Here is a 24,370-nt window from a genome sequence, read left to right as displayed (position 1 = left end):
TTTACCTATTGATTTCTTACAGTATACTTTATTCAGTGTATGTTAGTTCTTTCTGAAAACTGAAGGTACTGTAATTTACTTGTATTGTGATTACTACATAAATTATTCTTGTAGTTCTTTAGAACTGTAATGAGATAGTAGGAAATGTTTCAACCTATCAGTTTTATTGCATTGATGATTGCAAGTCTTTTTGTGAAGGCGTGCTTGATTAAGAAATAAATATTTATATGTGCAGCTTCTAGAATTAATTATTTTTGTGCATATAGGTAGCTTAAAGTGTGTTGTCTTAATATGGTATAAGGTTTTGAATCTCCTCTCAAAATTTAACAATAGTTGCAGATAATGTATACAAGTGTAGTTAGAGAAGAATAAAGCCTGTGAATGGATGGTTTTCTAAGAGTTCTTTACCTCAAAGCAGTAAATAGGTTTGTGTGCACCTTGCTTCTGACTCGATAAACATATTTGCTATTACGGATCAGACTGTAAACTGTTAGAAAAAAATCACAAAGCCCAAAGCTTATTCTCTTCTTGGCGTGTTGCAAGTTCTAAGCAGACCTTAGATTAGACAAAGCAATAATATATAATATGAAATTTCTAATATTTTAGGCCAAAGCAGAATTTTTAAAAAAGGAAAAATAAATTAAGTATCTCCATGTACTCATGTAATAGTGCATGAAATAATCTTTAGCTAATCCCCAGATTTGATTTTGGGTGAATATGCTTCTTTTAAGATCTGAATAAGTGACAAAAAGCAAATAAGTTTGTGCTGAACTTTTAATTTTACATTTTAATTTTATTCAGAGACCACGATGCAGACATCAGAGACTGGGTCAGATACAGGTTCGACTGTGACTTTACAGGCATCTGTGGCTGGCCAGGCAGCAGTGCCCACACAGGTAGTACAGCAGGTACCGGTTCAGCAACAGGTAGGTATCTGTTAATTTTGGGTAAACAAAAAACCCTGACAAGACATAATGATGCATTTCAATAGGTGTAGTAAAGAATTGATTTTGTACAGGGCTGCAAAACCAATTCCTTTCTACTGTTTTATTCAATTTTATTTTGATGGAACTAAAATAGCTACATAAGCAGACATGCAGTTTTCAGGGTTTATTTCTTGAACTAGAATATTTGTCAACCATCAGAAATATATACGCATGATTCTAAAAGTAGATTACTATGAAATGTTTGCAATATCTCATAAAATTACATTAATTTATTAAATATTCACATTTATTCTTTTGAAAGGAATATGGAATTTTTGAAATAAATACAATAAAGATGTAAAATACAAAAGCAATGCAATTCTGTACTTCTAAGCTGAATTCCCTGCAGGTTCTTGAGCAACTGCAGATAAGTTTATGAAGTAAAACCTTAAGTAATGCATAATTTGGATTTGCCAGAGAATTAAAGGGGCTTCTGAAGCAGTCAGCTCAGCACACACTTCTGTGACATGATTAATCACCTATGCGGCCCCACCAACATTGGAGAGTGTGGTGCATGGGGAGACTGAGGAGGGAAGTGGGAGTTGGAAAACAGGAACTGAATGTGAAAAGCCATGACTTTAGTCCAAGACTCCTTTAGTATGTGTAATTTAGCTTTTTTTTTTTTAATTATTTGTTCCAGTTAGAAGAGATTTACAATGATTTTCTAGTCCAGCTGCCTGACCACTTCGGGGCTGACCAAAAGCATAGTATTAAGGGCATTGTCCAAATACCTCTTAAACACTGACAGGCTTGGGGCATTAACCACCTCTCTAGGAAGCCTGTTCCAGTGTTTGACCACCTTCTCAGTAAAGGAATGTTTCCTAATATGAAGTCTGAACCTTCCCTGATGCATCTTTGAACTATTCCCACTCATCCAGTCACAGGATACCAGGAAGAAGAGATCAGTATCTCCCTTTCCACTTCCCCTCCATTCAGCTGTCACTGTTTTAGGTTCTTTGGGTGAAATCTGATGTTCTTTTTCAATATAAATTGGCTTTACAGTTTCAAAATCAACAATATTAAAACTGAGAATAACTTGTTAAATTATATGTCTATTTCTGTGCTGTTGTCTAAACTAAAAAATCTAGCATTGTGTTAAGTTTAGTTTTAAAATTTAAGGTGATGATGTTTTTCTGCATGTTCTTTGCAATGCTGTTTAAAAGCCTCATACATTTCACTAATAATTTTTCCTGGTATACAGACTCAATTCATAATGCATCATAATTCCATTAATATCACTTTTATTTCTAATGTACCTTGGAATACATTTGCTTTTTTTTAAAACACCCTGCCAAACCCCTCCCCCCCAAAAAACCCCAGTGTTTCAGCAAAACATTCAAGAATTGGGCACTTAACATGAATTTAAATGCTTATCTTTGTGTATTTGCTCCTCTTTTAGTTTAAAACCGTTCTCCCCTTTAAAACCTTCTCCCCGTTCAAAAAGGTCTTTGTATTATTGTGCTAACTTTGTAAATTAAGCTTCTGTGGTGCTTGGACTTAGTAAAGCTTTCTATGAGGCTTACTGTGGTTAATTCTTCTAAGTTTTGCTTTAAACTTTAAAAAACTAGATATAGTTTATATCAGCATATATTTTCAATAGGATATTACTTATTTTTTCTGTTATTATTTCCAATAGTTCTGTTTCACTGAATATTTCATCTGTATTTTGGAGTATTTTGTGATTCTATTGAATTGTATTTTTTTAGTTGAGTCTTATTTTGAAAGTATAACTGAAGTAAGGTGTCAGAAAGGAATGTTAGGGGATCAGCATGGCCAAGGAAGAGGAGTTTGCTGCAATATTTTGTTTAGACTAAAAAGGTGATGCTATGTAGTGAAAGTGTGAGAAATATCTCTAATTAAAATTTTGAAGACGGTCAAATAAAGTGAAACAACGAACTTTATTGACAGCGCACTGGGTGCACTGAACTCATGACCTGGTTCGAGCACATCCGAATGGGAGGGATGAGCCCTTTTTAAGGTCTCTTGATTTACATAAACACTCCCTCGCTCCTCCCATGCCAGCCCTTGTTCTTTTCTTCCTTAAAAGGCAATCTTTCCTTTCTGGTGCAGTCCATTGGTTGTCCTCATGCACCTATCAGGTTGTTTCCCTGCCCTCGGCCACATGGTCCCTTGGCAGCAAGCCCAAATTGGTCTCACTGCCTTACATGCTTTCCCATTTGCCTAACAGTGATCAGAACAACAAGAACAGTAAGTAAAGCAGTGGCCAGAACAATAAGAACAGTAAACAAAGCAGTAAGCAGCAGTAAGTAACAGTGACCAGAACAACATGCAACTCACCAGCTCCTGACCATAAAATGGCTCTTCAATCTCCCCAAATAAAATGACCTCCAGGTATCTCAACACAAGGTAACCATGGAAATCCTTGCTTGTAATAAAACTGCCTTATTTTTTTCCCACAAAAGCCAACACAGATGATTTTTCAGTGATTAGGACAGGATATGAAGGAGATACTGGTTTAGAGAGAAAAGGATAGGTGGCAAAGGATAAGTGTTGAGAAAAAGCTTTTGATGCTGTGTCTCACAGGATCCTTCTGGACAAAATGTCCAGCACACAGCTAGATAAACATGTCATGCGGTGTGTGAGCAACTGGCTCTCAGGTCAGGCACAAAGGGTAATAGTGAATGGGGTAACATCAGACTGGCGACCTATCACTAGTGGGGTTCCACAGGACTCCATTTTAGGCCCAGTGCTCTTCAACATCTTCATAAACGACTGTCATAGTTTGTTTTTCTTTTAAGAAAAAAATAATCCTGCTTTGAATTTTTTCCCTTTACCACTGGGAAAGAAAGGTGTTGAGCAATGGAAGGGGGAAGGGAGCTAGCTGACTGAATTCCCCTGGCCTGGAAGGATGGCCAGCATGGAGCCACACACAAAAGGATTAGCTAGCTGATAGTCCCACATTCCAAACTAAGGCTTTGGGAGACTGTAGGGGGAGGTGAGTTGTTTTTTGATTTTTTTCCTGGGGACTGCACTTTTCCCCTGACTGAGGGAAGGGTGTGGAGAGAGGGTCTCCGGATTAATTTTTTTTTTTTGGCTGGGTCATTAGCTTCTTTGAGCCCCGAGGAAGGTCCCAGTTTCACCTCTGCCCACTGCCTGGATGCCCCTCAGAGCTGCTGAGGACCAAAGGAGCTCTCATTTGTCCCCTGGTCTCCCTGCTCTTTGCTGGATGGACTGGCATCTCTGTCCCTTGCCAGCTGCCACCTCCACAGCCCTGGGCCTGGCATGGACTGCCTGGGGCTGGCACTGCCTGAGGAGGGGCTTCCAACCACCCCCATTTTGGGATATAGCAAGATAGTCCCTGTGGGAGGGCTCCCCTTGGGTCTCAGACCAGCTGCCACAGCTGAGATATACCATTTGCCACGTGAGCTCATCTGGAGGTTGGCAAACCGTTCCCTTTGTTTTCCCCCCCATCTGCATCTCCCAGAGGCCCAACAGCGCCACCGGGTGACCGTGAGTGAGGCACTGCAGCCCCTGCCTCCTGAGGCGTGCCAGCATCCCCTGCTGGTTGTGGTTATAACTGTGCCAAAAGAAAAGCTCATGGGTTAAGAAGTTTAATAATTAAAAAGTAATCATAATAAATTGCAAGGAAAAGGGGAAACCTGGGCACACTGCTGGCTCATGTTCAGCTTCCTGTCAATCCAAACTCCCAAGTCCCTCTCTGCCTGGCTGCTCTCCAGCCACTCTGCCCCCAGCCTGTAGTGCTGCATGGGGTTGTTGTGGCCAAAGTACAGGACTCGGCATCATAAGGGTAAGGAATATCACTTTGGTTAGCTGGGTTCAGGTGTCCCAGCTGTGCCCCCTCCCAATTTCTTGAGCACCTCCAGACTACTGCCAATACTTAACAATGTAGTTTAGTATCTTGTCTTAAAGTATATGAGTTAATGGTGGAAAAGGAGGGGATAGGAATTTTACAGACTATAGTGAGGATGATGAATGTGTTCTAACTAAAATGTTATTGAAGAGCTCTTGTAGATCTTAGAATCAAAGAATAATTTAAGTTGGAAAGGGCCTTTAAGATCATCGAATCCAATACTGCCAATCCCACCACTAAACCATGTCTCCTAAGCTCTACATCTACACATCTTTTAATTACCTCCAGGGATGGTGATTAAACCACTTCCATGGGCAGCTTCTTTCAGTGCTTGACCACCCTTTCAGTGAAGAAATTTTTTCCTAATATCCAATCTAAACACGCCCTGGCACAACTCAAGGCCTTTTCCTCTCATCCTGTCACTTGTTACCTGGGAGGAGAGGCCAACCTCCACCTCGCTACAACCTCCTTTCAGGTAGTTGTAGAGAGCGATAAGGTCCCCCCAAGCCTCCTTTTCTCCAGACTAAACAACCACATTTCCCTCAGCTTCTCCTCATAAGACTTGTGCTCCAGACCCTTCACCAGCTTCATTGCCCTTCTTTGGACGTGCTCCAGCACCTCAATATCTTTCTTGAAGTGAGGGGCCCAAAACTGGACACAGTATTTTAGGTGCAGCCTCACCAGTGCTGAGTATAAGGGATGATTACTGTACTAGTCCTACTGGCCACACTATTTTTGATACAGGCCAAGATGCCATTGGCCTTCTTGGCCACCTGGGCACACTGCTGCCTCATGTTCATCTGGCTGTCATCCAGCACCCCCAGGTCCTTTTCCACCAGGCAGCTTTCCAGCTACTCTTCCCCAAGCCTGTAGCATTGCAGGGGGTTGTTGTGACCCAAGTGCAGGACCCGGCACTTAACCTTGTTGAACGTCATACAATTTGCCTTGGTCCATCAATCCAGCCTGTCCAGACTCCTCTGTAGATCCTTACTATTCACAGGCAGATCAAGACTCCCACCCAACTTGATGTTGTCTGCAAACAGCCTTTCCTTCATCCACTAAGCAGGTCACCTTGTCATAGAAGATCAGGTTAGTCAAGCAGGACTTGCCTTTCATGAACCCCTGATGACTGGGCCTGATCCCCTGGTTGCCCTGTACTTGTTGCATTCCTCCTGGAATGTGGGGGCTTCATTCTGGTCCTTGTCTCTGTCTTCCAGCTCAGGGGGCTAAGGTACCTCAAGGACAACTGGTCTTGTTATTAAAGACTGAGGCAAAGAATGCATTAAGTACCTCAGTCTTTTCCTAATCACTATGTTCCCTCCCCATCCACTAAAGGATGGAGATTCTCCTTGGCCCTCCTTTTGTTCCTGATGTATTGACTTTTACAGCAGTAGACAGATGAAGTTCCAACACTAAAGGCTTGGGGAAGAGTGACTGGAAAGCCACATGGCAGAAAAGGAGCCTCCTCCCTATTGTGTAGGGTTATCTGGGAAGGTGAGGTGGGCCAGGAGGTGATTCACCTGCTTCCCTGAGCAGGGACCTGTTTCCATTCCCTCCCATCTCTTAGGTCCTCTCCTTCTGCCTGGTGGCGAGAGGGTAGAGGATCCTCTGTTTCTAGTGATGTGTACATCCAGTGCATTTGTCTCAGGGATGATAGAGTGACTCCACCAGTCTATCCCCCTCTCATGCTCCCTGTAACTCCTAACCTTTCTACTTCCTCTTTCAGCTTTGCCACCAGGTGGAGCAGGTCATCCACCTGTCTCCCCTCACACAGGTGTTACCTCTGCTGCCTTCTGATACCAGTGACAAGCTCTGACACTGCCTGCAGCCTGAGGCCTGGACAGCTGCATGTTTACACAGGAGCTCTGAGTCGACACATGAGTTCTGGTGATAGCTTTCTGGAGAGTGGAAACCATAGCTAGGTTTCTTCTGGGAGAGCAATGAATCACAGAATCGTTTAGGCTGGAAAAGACCTCTAAGATCATTGAGTTCAACTTTTGACCAATCATCACCTCATAAACTAGATCATGGCACTAAGTGCTATGTCCAGTTGTTTCTTGAACACCTCCAGGGATGGTGACTCCATCACCCCCCGGGCAGTTGTGGTGGGTTGACCTTGGCTGGATGCCAGGTGCCCACCCAGCTGCTCTATCACTCCCCAGCTGTAAAGGAGAGAGTAAGATGGAAAACAACTTGTGGGTTGGGATAAGGCAGTTTATCAAAGCAAAAGCAAAGCAAAAGCTTGCATGTGCAAAAGCAAAGCGAAAAATGACAAGATTTTATTCTCTACTTCCCATCAGCAGCAGTGTCTGGCCACTTCCCGAGAAGTAGGGCTTCAGCACATGTAATGGTTTCTTAGCAGGCAGCCATTGGAAACAACAAATGTCCCCCTTCTTGCTCCTCTCCTTAGCTTTTATATCTGAACTGACATCATATGGTATGGAATATCCCTTTGGTTAGTTTGAGTCAGCTGACCTACTTGTGTCCCCTCCCAGGAGGAATATTACAACGCTGATACTGTGCTCAGCAGCAGTCAAAACATTAGTGTGTTATCAACATCCTTCTAGCTACCAATGCAAAGCATAGCACTGTGAGGGGTGCTATGGGGGAAATGAACTCCATCTCAGCCAGACCCAAAACAGCAGTCCATTCCAATGCTTAACAACCCTTTCCGTGAAGAAATTATTCCTGATGTCCAATCTGAACCTCCCTAGTGCAACTCGCGGCTATGTCCTCTCATCCTGCTGCTAGTTGCCTAGGAGAAGAGGCCGACCCCCACCTCACTACAACCTCCTTTCAGGTAGTTGTAGAGAGCAATAAGGTCTCCCATGAGCTGCCTTTTCTCCAGTGTAAACAACCCCAGCTCCCTCAGCCGGTCCTCATATTACTTATTCTCTAGAACCTTCAATAGCTTTGTTGCCATTCTCTGGACAGGCTCCAGCACCTCAGTGTTTTTCTTGCAGTGAAAGCACCCAAAACTGAACACAGTGCTTGAGGTGCGGCCTCACCAGTGCCGAGTACAGAGGGACAATCCCTTCCCTAGTCCTCCTGGCCACACTATTTCTGATACAAGTCAGGATGCCATTGGCCTTCTTGGCCACCTGGGCACACTGCTGGCTCATGTTCAGCTGGCTGTCAGCCAGCACCTCCAGGTCCTTTTCTGTCTCACCCCTTTCCAACCACTCTTCCCCAGGCCTGTAGTGCTGAATGGGCTTATTGTCACGGAAATGCAGGTCCCGGCACTTGGCCTTGTTGAACTTCATACTGTTGGCCTCGGCCTGTTCAGATCTCTCTGCAGAGCCTTCTGCAGATCGACACTCTTACCCAACTTAGTGTTGTCTGTGAATTTGCCGATAGTAGACTCAATCCCCTTGTCCAGATCATCAATAAAGATATTAAACAGGACAGTCCAATACTGAGCCCTGGAGAACTCCACTAGTGACTGGACGACAACTGGAGGCAGCACCATTCACCACCACTCTCTGGGCCTGACCATCCAGCCAGTTCTTAACCCAGAGAAGCGTGCACCAGTCTAAGCTGTATACTGCCAACTTTTCCAGGAGAATGCCGTGGGAGACAGTATCAAAGGCTTTGCTGAAGTCCAGGCAGACTACATCCTCAGCTTTCCCCCCATGCACTAGATGGGTCACCTGGTCATAAAAGGAGATCAGGTTGGTCAGGAAGAACCGCATTTCCTAAACCCACTGATGACCACTAATTGGGCTTACGTCCTGAGTTGGTAGGGGGACTGTGCCCTCCCTGCATGCCCTTCTTGCATGAACTGCTGTGCAAACCGCCACGCCTACCCTGGCTGATACGCCATGCCTTGGCATGGTTCTGTCCAGGACAGGGTTAATTTTTTTCAGTAGCTGTGAGGGGCCATAGCCAGGACCCTAATGTTATTCAATACCACCTCACATCATTGCCAGGGAGTGGGGGAAAGGGACTCTCGCTTCTGAGGAGAAGGGTGTTCCTTCCAGTTGAGAAAACAGTGGTGGGGGAAGCTGTCCAGTATTTGTTTATTGTTGGAGGTTTTCCGTGTAAATAGTTTCTTTTGCTTATACCTTTTGTTATTAATATTGTTGCTGTTATTGTTTGTTTTCTTATCTCATTGCTATTTCCATTAAATTGTTCTTATCTCAACCCATGATCTATGCCTTTTGTGCCTCCAATTGGAAGGGGGGGGGAATGGCAGTGTGGTTTCAGTGGGAGCACTAAATTGGGGAATACCATTCCTAAACCATGACAGCCACACCCTGTTTGCCTGCCCTATTTGCCCCACTCCTTGTCACTTATGCTCCTTGGGTGTGTCTTTTGTACATGTAGGTGTTGGCTGCCTTAACTCCTGGCCCCACCCAAGCTGAGTCAGAGCTGCCACTCATCAAGGTCTTAACACTTCCCACTCTGGGAGGGGCTGGGGTACCCTCTCTCTATGAGCTAGCTTTACAGTTTTGCCTGTTTTTGGAAAGCTCTCCTGGTGCAATCCTCCACTTCAGAGCACATCTGCCAGAGCAGTTCACCTTGAAGACATGTGATGATGCATCACATGCATGAGAACCAGACTCTTCTAGGATTACACTGAATTTTTTAGGACCTCCTCTGACAGGTCAGAGTTTGCCTGTTAACAGCACATATAAGTTGTGATTTAGAGGCTTGTATTGTATAGAGTTTAATTAGAGTTAAAAAAATACAGAAAATCAGCATATAGATGACCAAATAAAATTTTCTTCCTTCCTAAATATAGTTTCTACGCTTGGAGTAAAGTACATAGTTCTTGTTCTTTCTAGATGGTTCTCTCTTTGGCATTGAAAATATCCATACATCTCCAATGTTAATACTTCACTTATCATATTACAGACTTGCAGCACAATATTACATTCTCTGTAATTGTGAGAACAGGGATGTCCTGTGATGGAGAGTATTGTTTAGAAACCATTAGATGCACTGAAACACTAGCCATTCTTTATATAAGGTAAACTATCCTATATTTCTGGTGTTCTTGTTTGCAGGTACAGCAAGTACAGACTGTGCAACAGGTACAGCATGTCTACCCAGCCCAGGTTCAGTATGTGGAAGGAAGTGACACAGTCTACACAAATGGAACTATGTAAGTTGGCTATTGATCTAAATTAGAATGTTTGCCAAAATATGAAGTTAAATGCACACTCTTTTAATGACATCATATGGGCTACTGTATTTTATCTAGCAAAGAAAAATGTTTGAACAAAAACTTTTTTTTTGGTCATATTAATTTATTATTTGAGTGAAATCAAGTTGAATTCAGATCACTTGAATTAATCTAAAAGGAATTTGGGTAATTTTTACGGTTGGACATAGTGTGAAGCTATATATGCAGCATTTTGTTGTTTGGGGAAGAAACTTAAGTTTATGGACAAGTTTTAAGTTATGCTGATAGGAAGGATGATCTAAATTTGTCATAATGTGATCATCTGTGTTATAAAGAAGTCTTCATGTGGGCCTCTACTCTTCTAGTTTAAATTGTACTGGCAATTTCCTAAATTGCTGAGGCAACTGTAGTCGTTACTTACAGAAAATGATTATGTAATTTCTTTATTGTTTTAAGTGCAATGATATACATATTTATTGTTTTTCCAAAGGAAGGAAGGTAGAGGAAGGAGAATATGTCCTTTTGCTTCTCTCTTAGACTCTTCTATTTCCTGTGCTTTGCTTGCTTCAATGAATATGCTTTTTGGCCATCAAGTTCTTTTCTCCCATGTGCAAACTTAAAATTGTAGAATAATTTAGGTCAAAAGAGACCTCTAGAGGTTATATGGTAAAACACACACACACAGAGTAGGGCTAACTTCCAAGTTGCTCAGGGACAACCTTCCCTCCCTCTTTTTCCAGTTACCTCTAAATATATCCCCTTGAAACTTTTGATATAAGGTTAAGGAAGAAGCAAAAGGCATGTAGAAAACTTGCTTGGTGACAGTAAATATGTATTTATTGATGATAATCTGGCATTGACACAAAAGAAGTCAACAACTCTGTTGTGTTCTGAGACTGATGTTAACACTTGCAGCATCCTCTCCACTGATATATTTTGCCAAATTCATTCTTCAGATAATCTTTTCCCACACACTCTCTTGTTCCTTCATTTTCTTTGGTCTTATAATGACTAATCAATCTTCTGTCCTAAATGGGTCTGTTAAGACATGCTTATTATTAAGAATGACCAATGTGTCCTTGTTTAAGATACTGTAAAAACTGCAAGTCACTCATAACATTGTTAAACTGTAATCAAAGACTGAAGATATCGATGTAGAATGCCTTATTAGGCTAACTTCTTTTTGAAAAATGTCAGCCAAAGACACTGAACTTTTGAGACAAAAGAAAACATTTCTTCATCCACATTTTTATAAATTTTTCTTTTAAAAGCTCTAGTACTTCTACTCTTTCAATCATGGACTTGAAACTGGGCAGTGATGTTGGGAGTGTGTGGTTTATTGCAGTTCATGACATTTTGTCCGACTTTATAGTTCAAATATATTAAGCAGAGGATTATGTTTGGTTTACCCTATTTATATGTTAATTGCTCCAAAGACCAATGGATGTGCTTCAGATGGCCCTAAATGGGGTATCTCCTTGCAGCTGCTGCTTCTGCTATTAATTATATGAACTCTGGGTTCTAGTATCCAATCTATTAACAAAGAGTCTATTCCATTCCATATACAGGGCCTAGGATGTATGGCTGAAGGAAGTTATCCTATTAAAACAGAAAGGAGCAAGTACTAAACCTGTGGTGGAAATGGAAAATGTTCTATGGTTATTAACATGGATATTCTTTCATTCTCCTTTTATGGTCATGTGCTAGTCCGATTCTAACACAACCCTCAAGCCATCCCAAGAGATCATTTGCACATGAAAACAACAACTAGGCCCAGTCAGTGAGGAGGAAAGGAAAACATGAGTTGACTGGTTAAGAAAAGTGAAACTGTGATCCAGTAAACAGGAAAGGATTCTGGTCTTAGATAAAGAGCTGGTGGAAGTGACTGGAAAGGCAAGAGCCAAGAACCAGTGGGTGGAAAGAAGCAAGTATGGTGGCAGACATACAAAGACCCAAAATGCGTGGTTATCTGGGAAAAAGAACTTTAAAAAACAAAACAAAGCAAAAATAAAAATACTGACTGGATAAACAGCCCAAAAAAGTTATTTCCATACAGGAGATGATGTCTATATGATTTTCCTGATATAACTGCTAATAATTTTATTTATAGATAGTACCTTAAAAGGAGATGGAAGGAGGAGCTGGCTGACACGACATAACTTGTAGTCCTATTTCATCCACTAGTAAGCTGTATTTTAGTATGACTGATAGTTTACCATAGAAAAATTTAGGTTGTAAGGGACCTCCAGAGGTGATCTAGTCCAACCCTCTGCTCAAAGCAAGTGTAATTAGATCAGGTTTCTCAGGGACCTGTCCCATCAAGTCATGTACAGCTTCAAGGATAGGGGAGGTTCCTGAGGACTGGAAGAAAGCAAATGACATCTGAGGAAATACAGGCTGCTCAGCCTCACCTCTATTCCTGTGAAGATGATGGAGAAAATAATCCTGGAAGCCATTTCCTGGCACATAAAGGACACAGAGTGATTTGGAGTAGTCACCATGGCTTTACAAAAGGAAAATGATGCTTGGCCAGCCTGCCAGCTCTTTATCCTCACTTTAGCAAGGCTTTCGATAGTCTCAACATCCTCATAGACAAGCTGACAAAGTACAGGTTAGGTTAGTAGACAGTGAGGTGGACTGAAAACTGGTTAAACTGCCAGGCCCAGATGGCTGTGATCAGAAGCATAAAGTCTAGCTGGAGACCAGCCTCTAGTGGTGTCCCCCTGGGGTGATCCTCAGGCCAATACTGTTTAACAACTTCATTAATGAATTGCACATTGTGACATTGAGTGCACCCTCAGCAAGTTTTCAGATGATACAGAATTGGGAGGAGTGTCTGATAGACTAGGTGGCTGTTGTGCCTTCAGAAGGACTTCAACAGGCTGGAGAAATGGGCAGACAGGAACCTCATGCAGTCCACCAAAGGGAAATGCCAAGTCCTGCCCCTGGGTAGGAATAACATGATGCACCAGTAGAAGCTAGGGCTCACTGTCTGGAAAGCAGCTTTGCAGAGAAGGGCATGGGAGTCATGGTAGAAAACAAACTGAATGTGAGCCAGTAACGTGCCCTTGCAGCAAAGGAGGCCAATAGTATACTGAGCTGCATTAAGAACAGTGTTGACAGGAGGCTGAGGGAGGTAATCCTTCCTCTCTACTCAGCACTGGTGAGGCCACATGTGTGTCCAGTTCTGGTCTCCCTGGTACAAGAAAGACATGGAAATACTGTATCAAGTTCAGCAAAGACCCACTGCAGTGATGAAGGGATCAGAGCATCTCCCACAGGAGCAGATGGTGAGAGAGCTGGGAAAGAATCATAAAATCATAGGATCACTGAGGTTGGAAAAGACCTTTAAGATCATCCAGTCCAACCATTAACCTAATACTGTTAAGTCCACCACTAAACCATGTCCCTAAGTGCCTTATCCATATGTCTTGCAAATGTCTCCAGGGATGGTGACTCAGTATCATAGAACCACAGAATGGGTAAGCTTGGAAGGGACCACAGTGGGTCATCTGGTCCCACCTCCCTGCTCAAGCAGGGTCATCCTAGAGCACATTGCACAGGATTGCATCCAGATGGTTTTCAAATATCTCCAGTGAGGGAGACTCCACACCCTCTCTGGGCAATCTGTTCCACTGCTTGGCCACCTGCACAGTAAAGAAGTTCTTCCTCATATTCAGGTGGAACTTCCTGTGCATCAGTTACTGACCGTTGCCTCTTGTCCTATTGCTCAGCACCACCAAGAAGAGCCTGGTTCCATCTTCTTGGCACCCTCCCTTCAGATACTGATAGACATTGATGAGGTCCCCTCTCAATTGTCTCTTCTCAAGGTTGAACAGGCCCAGCTCCATCAGCCTTTCCTTGTAAGAGGGATAGTCCAGTCCCTCAATTATCTTTGTCGCCTTCCACTGGACTCACTCCAGGAGCTCCATGTTTCTCTTGAACTGCGGAGCCCCAGAACTGGACACAGTGCTCCAGATGTGACCTCACTAGGGCTGAGTAGAGGGGCAGGATCACCTCCCTTGACCTGCTGGCAATGCTGTTCTTTATGTGCACCCCAGGATACCATTGGCCTTCTTGGCCACAAGGGCACACTGCTGGCTCATGGTCAGCTTGTTTTCCACCAAGATCCCCAGGTCCTTCTCCGCAGAGCTGTTTTCCAGCAGGTTGGCCCCCAGCCTGTACTGATGCCTGGGGTTATTCTTCCCCAGGTGCAGGACCCTGCATTTGCCTTTGTTGAATTTCAGACAGTTCTTCTCTGCCCATCTCTCTAAGCTGTCAAGGTCTTTCTAAAGGACTGCACAGCTCTCTGGGGTATCGGCCACTCCTCCCAGCTTTGTGTCATCAGCGAACTTTCTGAGGAGGCATCTACCCCTTCAGCCAAGTCACTGGACCAGTGACTAAACAATACTGGGCCCAGTATTGAACCTTGGGGGACACTACTAGTGACAAGCCTCCAACTACACCCTGTGCCGCTGATCACGACCCTCTGGGATCTGCCATTTAGACAGTTCTCAATCCACCTCACTGTTTACTCGTCTAGTCCACACTTCCTGAATTGTTTAGGATTGTTTAGTCAGGAAAAGAGAAGGCTCAGGAGGATCTTATCAATGTGTCTAAATGCACTGTGTATTGAAGATTGTCTTGGTTTAACCCAAGCCAGCAACTAAGCCCCATATAGCCGCTTGCTCACTCCCCCACCAGCAGGATCGGGGAGACAATCGGAAGGGTAAAAGCTAGAAAACTTGTGGGTTGAGATAAAGACAGTTTAATAGAGAAAGCAAAAGCCACGCACATAAACAAAGCAAAACAAGGAATTCATTCACTGCTTCCCGTGGGCAGGCAGGTGTTCAGCCATCTTCAGGAGAACAGGGCCCCAACACGTGTAATGGTTACTTGGGAGGACAAATGCCTTCACTCCAAACATCCCTCCCTTCCTACTTCTTCCCCCCACTGATATATACTGAGCATGATATCATATGGTATGGATTATGCCTTTGGTCAGTTTGGGTCACCTGTCCTGGCTGTGTCTCCTCCCAGCCTCCCATGCGCCCTCAACTTCCTTGCCAGCACTGTTGCCTTAAATAGAAAATACTTTCTGGACGATATTAGTATAGATAAGGTAGAAAACAGTTCTTTTAATACAGCATTTTATGGTGCAGCAGATACATAAATGTGTACATGAGTGTACAGGGGTTCTACAGTTTTATAGCACTAATACATCCAATCCTAAAATTATCTTCCCCCAGGACCTCCCCAGATCTGCCCCCCGGCACACCTCCCCGGAATTGAGTCAGAGGTCTCAAGACCCCTTTCTTCCTCATCTTCCTCCTCCTCACAGCACGTCCTGTCTTTGGAGCTCCTCCAAGGTTCCTGGGCCTTCAAGGTTGCTTTGGCTACAATGATATCTTATTATTCTGGTCCAGGTGCATATCCCAAACAAGATATGCTTGCTAGAGTCTTTTCCCTTGAAAAGAACATTAAACAAAACCTGAAGAATTTAGAAAATATGAATCATGAGAACAGGGTTTGGTAGCTGTCAACTGCTATTCTATAGTGTTAGAAACTATACAGCTGTACTAAAAATCCATATTTGCTACAAATCTTAAGACATCAGCGTGGCAGTACAAAAAGCAGAAAAGGCTCTGTGTAAGCCCTGATCAACAATAACAAAACCACCTCTATATTATCAACCCTGTGTAGAAAAATTGCATCCAGGTACCTCAGATACCAGGCAGCAGAAGAATTTAGGAAAATTTATTTCCAAAAGCTAAGAACACTAACTTTACAGCACTAACCAAGAGGCATGGAAAAACACACCGCTTTTTTCTCTTGGGGCCTTTTTAATGGCTTGCCTGGGCCCCCTGCAGGACCTCCAAGGTTGTCTGTAAGAACTTTATCTTTTCAGGGAGTAAACCTCCTTGTAAGGCAAGAGGGAGGAAAAAACACCAAACTATTCATGGGAAGATGTTTTTTCCTGGGCAGCAAAGCTTCCTTGAGCAAGATAAATTCTCTCTTCCTCGAATAATTCTTCTGAAAAAAATTCTTCTGCACTTACAACCCTATATTCAGCACAAATCCAAAACACAGCCCCATACCAGCCACTGTGAAGAAAATGAACTCTACCCGAGACAAAACGGATGGGGGAGACCTCCAGGCTCTTGGGTGCCTGCCCATCACCTGGAGGTGAATGCCCTTCCCCCCTGCCCCCTGGCACGTGGCCCGATGACCCCGTAAGGAGCTCACACAGACCACCAGGGAGGGACGGACAAAAGAGGAAGTTTATTGTGGGGTAGGGGTTTATAAGGCTTTTAGGAGGGTCAAAGGGGAACCAATCACAAGTTCAGGGGGACACAGAAAAAACCAATCAGGTAAGGGGCCAACAGCCAATAGGAAGGGGTTAACAAGGACCAATGAGAAACACCTCAGGACACCTTCCCAGGACACCTTGTATGGGAGACAAGTCCCTCACAGGGGGTGTCGGGAAGAAGGGGCAATGACTCTGCAGAAAAGCAAGAACCATTTTAAAACCTGTTTAAACCACATTAAAAACTTCTGTTTCTATAACATTTGAACTGTTTTCTTTTTCTTCACTAGTCCATCTCTGACAGGACTTCTTCCATCCTACATATGGCAAATCCGTTGCCACACAAAACCAGCTCAGAGATGGAACCAAAGTCTTCTCAGGCGTGCTCAGTGAAAGGATGAGAGACAATGCACACAAACTGAAATACAAGAACTTCCATTTAAACATAAGAAAAATCTTTTTTACTCTAAGAGTGGTCAAACTCTGGACCAGATTGCCCAGAGAGGTTGTGGAGTCTCCATCCTTGGAGATATCCAAAACCTGACTGGATAATGTCTTGAGATACTTGCTTTGGTTGATCCTGCTTTGAGCATGGGTCAGGAAGTGGTTTGGACTAGACAAGCTCCATAGATCCCTTTCAACCTCAACTACTCTACTATTCTATGGTTCTGTGATTACACTTGAAATCCCCATGGCAGAAGGTGTTATTTACAGGATCGAAAATAGCTTTGCTAGCTACAAGGATAGCTGAGGCTCTACATCTTAAAATATTAATTCAACTTTATAAAGTGATTATTGTTTGGTCCACAGAAAGGAATACAAAACTTGGTATTTACAAGAATTATTCTGCATTGTAAATAGGAAACTTTAATATTTAATACAACATACAAAACATACAATAAATGTTTTAGGAAGGAATTTAAACTACAGGCACCACTTCCCTGAAGATCAAACTGAACTTTGCAACTGATAAGATGTTAAACCAGGGGGGATCCCAGACACAAAACTGAGATGGATGCAAGAATTGATACTACTATACAAACTGATGAAGGGAATTACAGGGGAAAGAGGAAGCAGAGAGAAACAAAGAGGACGGATAGACAAAAAGGGGGATAAAAGTGGCCAAGCACAGGTAAAACAGGGCCAATCAGTATGCTTGCCTGGCTGAGCCCTGCACCTGATCACTGTCATCTGTCCTATTTTCTTATATTTTCTTTTAAAATATTAACTATTGCTCTGCCTAATCTTACTCTCTGTCCCCTGTGTCCGTGTGCTGCAAGGAACAGGTGCCAACTGCTGGTAAGACAGGTGTGTGAGTGAAATTTGGTGCCCAGGTACTGGAGTCAGATGGGGATGTAGGCACCCTGGGGCCTGTGGTGTCAGCTACAGGAGTGAGTGAGGGACCTTGCATCAGTAGTTGGATGGACCATATCTCTCTGAATCATCATCATATGGTTTGTGTTGGAAGGGACCTTTAAAGGTCCAACCCTACTGTCATGGGCAGGGAACCCCTTTAGGATCAGGTTGCTCCTAATGCACCCCAGGATGTGGTTTACCCTCTTGGCTGCCAGGGCACACTGCTGACTTCCATTGAGCCTGCTGTCAACCAGCACCCCCAGATCCCTTTCTGCAGGGCTGCTCTGCAGCCACTCCTCTCCAAATCTATACATGTTCCTGGCATTACTCTGTCACAGGTACTGAATCTGGCATTTGGACTTGTTAATTTTCATGCCATTGATGATTGCTCCAATCTATCCAGATCCCTCTGGGATCTCTTGTCCCTTGAGAGAGTCAGCAGCTCCTTACAGTTTGGTATCATCAGCAAACTTACTAATGGTGCATTCAACTCCTCCATCTATATAATTGATAAATATACTGAACAGAACTGGCCCTTAAATTAAACCCTGAGGAATGCTGCTGGTGACCAGTTGCCAGCCAAATGTAGCCCCATTCACTACAACCCTTTGAGCCCTGCCATCCAGGCAGTTCTTCACCCAGTGCACCATGTACCTGCTCATCTCACCGCTGGTCAACTTGTCCAGAAGGATGCTGTGAGGGACAGTATCAAAAGCCTTCCTAAAATCTAGAAAAACTACATCCATCACCTTCCCTTTACCCACTAGGCAGGTGACCTTATCATAGAAGGATATCAAATTATCAAATACAGGACTTTCCCTTCATGAATCCATGTTGACTGTCCCTGATGATTGCATTGTTCTTTAAATGCCTTGCAGTAGCACCCAATATGATCTTCTCCATAATTTTTCCAGGTACTGAGGTTAGACTAATAGGTCTGTAGTTCCCTGGGTCTTCCCTCACACCCTTCTTGTAAATAGGAATAGCATTGGCCAGCTTCCAGTCAGCAGGGACCTCCCCAGACTCCCAAAACCTTTGGTAGATGATCGAGACAGGTCCTGCCAGAACATCCTCTAGCTGCTTTGGAACTCTGGGATGAATCCCATCAGGCCCCATCGACTTGGGAACATTCAACTGATACAACTGGTCCCTTAGATTTTCAGTGTCCATAAATGGAAAGTCACTGTTCCCACACTCATGGTCCTCCAACTCAGGGAACCAGGCAGCCCAAGGTCTATCAGTATTATTAAAGATTAAGGCAAAAAATGCATTTAATGCCTCCACTTTTTCTTCATCCCTATTAGTCAGGTGACCATCTTCAACAAGTATTGGTACAATGTTTTCTTTAGAAATCCTCTTGCTATTAATGTACTTAAAAAAATCTTTCTTCCTGTCTGACAAAACCCTGGCCAGTTTCAGCTCTAGTTAAGCTATGTTATCCGTGTCTTCTCCCTGCATATATGAACCACAGCTCTGTAATCTTCCTGCAAAGCCTGACCTTGCTTCCAGAGATTTTAAAATTTCCTTTTTCCTTTTCTTGAGTTCCACGAGGAGTTCCCTGTTCAGCCAATTTGGTTTTCTGCCCCACTTGCTTGACTTTCAACACAGTGGAATTGCCTGCTCCTGTACTTCTGAAAGGTGATTCTTAAAGACTCACTAGCACTTGTGGACCCCTAAGCCCACAAAAGCAGATTCATGGGGTACTCTACTATGCAACTCCCTGAGTAGCTTAAAGTTTGCTTTCTTGAAGTCCAGGGTAGCAACTCTGCTGACCTTTTTTCTCATTACACTGAAACTTTTAAACTCAACCATTTCAAGATCACTGTGGCCAAGACAGCCACCAACCATCACATCTCCCACAAATCCTTCTCTAGTCACAAACCACAAGTCTAGGAGGGCATCTTTCCTAGTTGACTCAGAGAGTACTTGTGACAAGAAGTTATCTTCCACAAACTTCAAGACTTTCCAAGACCTGCTCATCACAGCAGTATGATATTCCCAACTGATGTCTGGGAAGTTGGAATCTCTCATAAGTAAAAGGGTTACTGATCCAGAGATTTCTCCTAATTGCTTACAGAATAACTCATCACTGCTTATATCCTGGCTGGACAATTGGTAATAAACACCCACTATATCATCTCCTTTGTTTTCCAACCCCTTAATCCTCATCCAGAGGGTCTCCACCACATCATCACTAACTGTAAGGATTGTACAAACCTCTCCCTTATGTATAGTGCCACATCTCCACCTTGTCTGCCCTGCCTATCCCTCCTAAACAGCCTGTAGCCCTCCATCCCAGAACTCCAATTGTGGGACTCATTCCACCTAGTGAATATAGCACTACCTGCTACATCACTTGGACACACACAGGTCTATGGAACTAGATTAGATGCATCCAGTTGTGTAAGGTTTTGGAGCAGATCACCCCTACAGAGGGATCTGGACAGGCTAGATTTATGGCCTGAGGCAAATTGTATGAGGTTCAACAAGGCCAAGTGCCAGGTCCTGCACTTGGGTCACAACAACCTCATGCAATGCTACAGGCTTGGGGAAGAGTGGCTGGAAAGCTGCCTGGTGGAAAAGGACCTGGAGGTGTTGGTCGATAGCCAGCTGAACATGAGCTGTCAGTGTGCCCAGATGGACAAGGAGGCCAATGGCATCCTGGCTTGTATCAGAAATAGTGTGGCCAGCAGGGCTAGGGAAGTGATTGTCCCCCTGTACTCAGCACTGGTGAGGCCACACCTCAAGTACTGTGTTCAGTTTTGGACCCCTCACTACAGGAAGGACATTGAGATGTTGGAGCATGTCCAAAGAAGGGCAAGAAAGCTGCTGAAGGGTCTAAAGCACAAGTTGTGAGGAGTGGCTGAGGGAGCTGGGGTTGTTTAGTCTGGAGAAAAGGAGTCTGAGGGGACACTTTATCGCTCTCTACAACTACCTGAAAGGAGGTTGTAGTGAAGTGAGGCTTGGCCTCTTCTCCCAGACAACTAGAAAGAGGACAAGGGGAAATGTCCTCAAGTTGTGCCAGGGGAGGTCCAGGTTGGATGTTAAGAAAATTTCTTCACTGAAAAAAAGAGTGGTTAAGCATTGGAACAGACTCCCCAGGGAAATGGTGGAGTCACCATCCTTGGAAGTGTTCAAAAAACAAGTGGACGTGGCATTTTCCAATATAGTTTAGGGGATATGGTGGTATTAGGTCAAAGGTTGGACTTGATGATCTTGGAGGTCTTTTCCAACCTTAATGATTCTATAATTCTGTGATTCTATGACTGCTCGGTCATGTTCATCTTCTTGTCAGCCAACATCCCCAAGTCCTTCTCTGCAGGGCTGCTCTCGATCCGTTCTCTATGCAGCCTGTATATTTGCATGGGATTCCCCCATACAGGTACAGGACCCTGCATGTGGCCTTATTGAAATTCATGAGGTTTGCACAGGCCCACCTATCTAGCCTGTCAAGATTGCTCCTGATGGCATCCCTTCCCTCCAGAGTGTCAACTACACCACTCAGCTTGGTGTTGTCTGCAAACTTGCTGAGGCTGCACTCAGTCCCACTGTCTATGTCATTAGTAAAGATATTAAATAACACTGGTCCAAATATGAACCCCTGAGGGACATCACTCCTTATTCCATGTGAACGTTGAGCTGTTAAGCCCTCTGGATGTTGTGGGGGACTGTGTCAAAGACTTTACAGAAGTCCAGATAAATGACATCTATGGCCCTCCCCTTGTCCACTGATGTAGTCACTCCATCATAGAAGGCCACTGAGTTAGTCAGGCAGGAAGCCGTGGTGGCTGCCCCAAATCACCTCCCTGTCCTCCATGTGCCTTAGCATAGCTTCTAGAAGGATCTGTTTCATGATCTTCCCAGGCACAGAGGTGAGGCTGACAGGTCAGTAGTTCCCAGCGTCGTCCTTTCTACCCTTTTTCAAAATGGGTGCAATGTTTCCCTATTTTCAGTCACCTGGGACTTCACCTGACCTCCTTATCTTTTCAAATATCATTGAGAATGGCTTGACAACTACATTAGGCAATTCCCTTAGGACTCTGTGATTCATCTCATCAAGTCCCAATAGACTCATGTATATTCAGTTTCTTCAAGTGGTTGCAAACATGATAAATAGGACGGACTTTGCTCCCCTAGTCCCTGTCTGGCAGTCCATCCACTCAAGATGTATGGGAGAGAGGTTGCCATTGAAGACTGTAGCAAAATATTTGTTGAGTACCTCAGCCTTCTCCTCATCTGTTGTTACCCATCTGCCAGTCTTGCTTATGGGGGGGGGTGCACCTTCTTTGACCTTCCTTTTCTGGCTGACATACCTGAAGAATCCTTTCTTCTTGTTCTCTGGCCATTTTCAGTTCTGGCTGAGCCTTAGCCTTCCTGACTGCATCTCTGCGTGTCCTAACAAGGTTCTTATAGTCCTCAATGGCTATTTGGCTGCCTTTCCATAGCCAGTATGCTTCTTTTTTGCTTTTAAGGACACTCATAAGGTCATTATTAAGTCAGAGTGGTCTCTTGTTCTGCCTTCCTTTCCCTTTATAGGGGATGGAATGTTCTTGTGCTTCCAGGAGACTGTTCTTCAATAACTCCCAACATTCCCAAACTCCTTTTCCCTCCATGGATGCTTTCCATTGAATGCCTCACACCTGGGCTCTGAGCATCTACAAGTTGGCTCTTCTAAAATCCAGGGTCTTTGTCCTACTACTGGTCTTCAGTTGTGCTTGGCAGGATCTTAAACTCTACAATGTTGTGATTGCTGGGCTACCATTGGTAGTTATGTTGTCAAGTAAGTCTTCTCGGTTTGTGAGCAGTAAATGCAGCAATGTGATGTTCCTAGTCAGCATGTCCAGCATCTGTAGCAGGAAGGAGTCCTCAATGTATTTCAGGAACCTGACGGATGACTTGTGCACTGCTGTGTTGTTTTCACAACAAATGTCTGGGTAATTGAAGCCACCCATGAGGATCAGGTTCTGTTGGCCTGAGAATTCTTTGAGCAGCCAAAGTAAGGTTTTGTCAGCCTTATCATCCTACTTGGAAGGTCAGTAACAGATGCTTCCCATAAGATACTCCTTGGTGATGATCCCTCCAATCTTGATCCAAAGGTATTCAATGATAGAACTTTTGTGGTCTCCATAACTTACCTCTATAAATTCAAATTTCTGTTTTACATAAAGTACAACTCCACCTTCTCTTCTTCCCTTCCTGTCTTTCCAAAAGAATTTGTAGCCATCCATCATGGTCTTCCAGTTATGTGAGTTTCCCCACAGGCTTCTTTGATTCCTATGACATCATAACTGTCAGACTGGGTATGGAGCTCCAGTTCCTCCTGTTTGCTGACCAGACTACATATACATGCACTTGAGGTGGCTGGACTTGGGGTTCTTGCCTTTGGAGAGAGTTGGGGAGCATTCCTCTCTACTTTGGTAGGTCTGCTCATCCAGCCTGTTGCTCATGGATATACAGGTGTCAGAGCTGTGGACCCCACCCCTTCAAATTTATTAGTTTAAAGCACGATTCACTAAGTCAGTCAACATGCTGGCGAAGATTCTCCTTCTTCTATATCAGTAGATTCCACCTCTTCCCAGTAGGCTGTATTCATTGAAGAGTGTCCTATGACCATAGAAACCAAAGCCCTGAGGACAACACCATCCACGAAACCAGGTATTGATCTGCATGATGCATTGACTTTTGCCTGCACCCCTATCCCTGACTCGCAAGATAGAGGAGAAGATCACTTGGACACCTGTCCCTTTCACTTGGACCACTAGTGCTCTCAAGTCCTGCCTGATCTTGCCCAGGTTATGCTTTACCATGTCATTGGTACCCACATGGAAAAAAAAGTAGGAGATGGTAGTCTGTGCTTTTTACCAGTTCTGGCAGTTTCTCTGTGACATCCTGGATCTTGGCTCCTGTCAAGCAGCAAACTTTCCTTGACTGTATATCAGGCCAGCTGATGCATGTGCCTCAGTGCTTCTCACCCACTCTTAGCACTCGCCCCTGGCTTTTGCAGCTTTTAGTATGTGTTGCTGGTGTGGTTTTTCCCTGTGGATCTTGCTCATTGGTTTTGTCCACTGCCAAGACTTTATATCTTTTGCTGGTTGGTACATACAAGGAAGGGGAGTAAAGCAATATCCTGTTTCCATGGGTTACCAAACACCATGGTGTCTCCTTCTCCAAGGTGCTGTCTTTTTGCTACTGCAGCTCTTTGTCTGGTAGTCCTTGGAGGTCAGTGCTATGGGGCCCTAGTATTTATTCTTGCAACACCTCACATTGTTTCTTGTTCTCCCTTGTAGAGGCCGATAGAAGTTGACTTTAGTCACAGGGTGGATTGTGGTGGTGCATCTCCCCCCCAGGTCACACTATGATCTGAGAAATACTCATTAAACCTTGACCTTGACAAACTGCACTTGGACTAAGCCCCTCTCCAGCTTATCAGAAACACTGTCTGTTCCCAGGAATTAACAGGTGTCTAACGAGTTCCTATTTTTTAACAAACAGCCTTGGAAACTTATTTTTCTCACCTGAATAACAACCCAAGTGGAATAATGTTTTTGTTATTGGACCTTCAAAGAAAGTTAGACTCGAATTGCAGCCAGGATGAAAAATTACTGTGAATTAATTACTATGAATGAATTACTACTCTGAAGCCCACTCTCTTGTGACCCTATAAACAGTGGTCCAAAGTGAGACCCTTTGAGCTCTAGATTCCCAGAAGATAAGTAAAAGGAGAAGAAGCAAAAAAATGAGCTCGAGAGTCAAAGATACAT

The 24,370-nt window shown here is 43.8% G+C and overlaps 1 protein-coding gene across 2 annotated transcripts in view; it reads left to right on the top strand.

Annotated features, from left to right (window-relative positions):
- The first annotated feature begins 809 nt into the window (after window positions 1-809).
- The window catches only part of LOC113959315 (transcription factor RFX3-like), a 109,796-nt gene continuing 86,235 nt past the window's right edge, over window positions 810-24,370 (top strand). For both annotated transcript variants that reach the window (XM_027668242.1, XM_027668243.1), the window contains exons 1-2: window positions 810-926; window positions 9,828-9,925. In XM_027668242.1, the coding sequence (XP_027524043.1) occupies window positions 810-926; window positions 9,828-9,925 (215 nt within the window). The remainder of the gene's footprint in view (window positions 927-9,827; window positions 9,926-24,370) is intronic.

The sequence above is a fragment of the Corapipo altera genome, unplaced genomic scaffold (genome assembly GCF_003945725.1).
Source record: "Corapipo altera isolate COAL_440 unplaced genomic scaffold, ASM394572v1 61287, whole genome shotgun sequence".
Lineage (NCBI taxonomy): Eukaryota > Metazoa > Chordata > Aves > Passeriformes > Pipridae > Corapipo > Corapipo altera.
The sequence above is the reverse complement of the archived record's forward strand: the minus strand, read 5'-3'. Positions and strand labels throughout refer to the sequence as shown.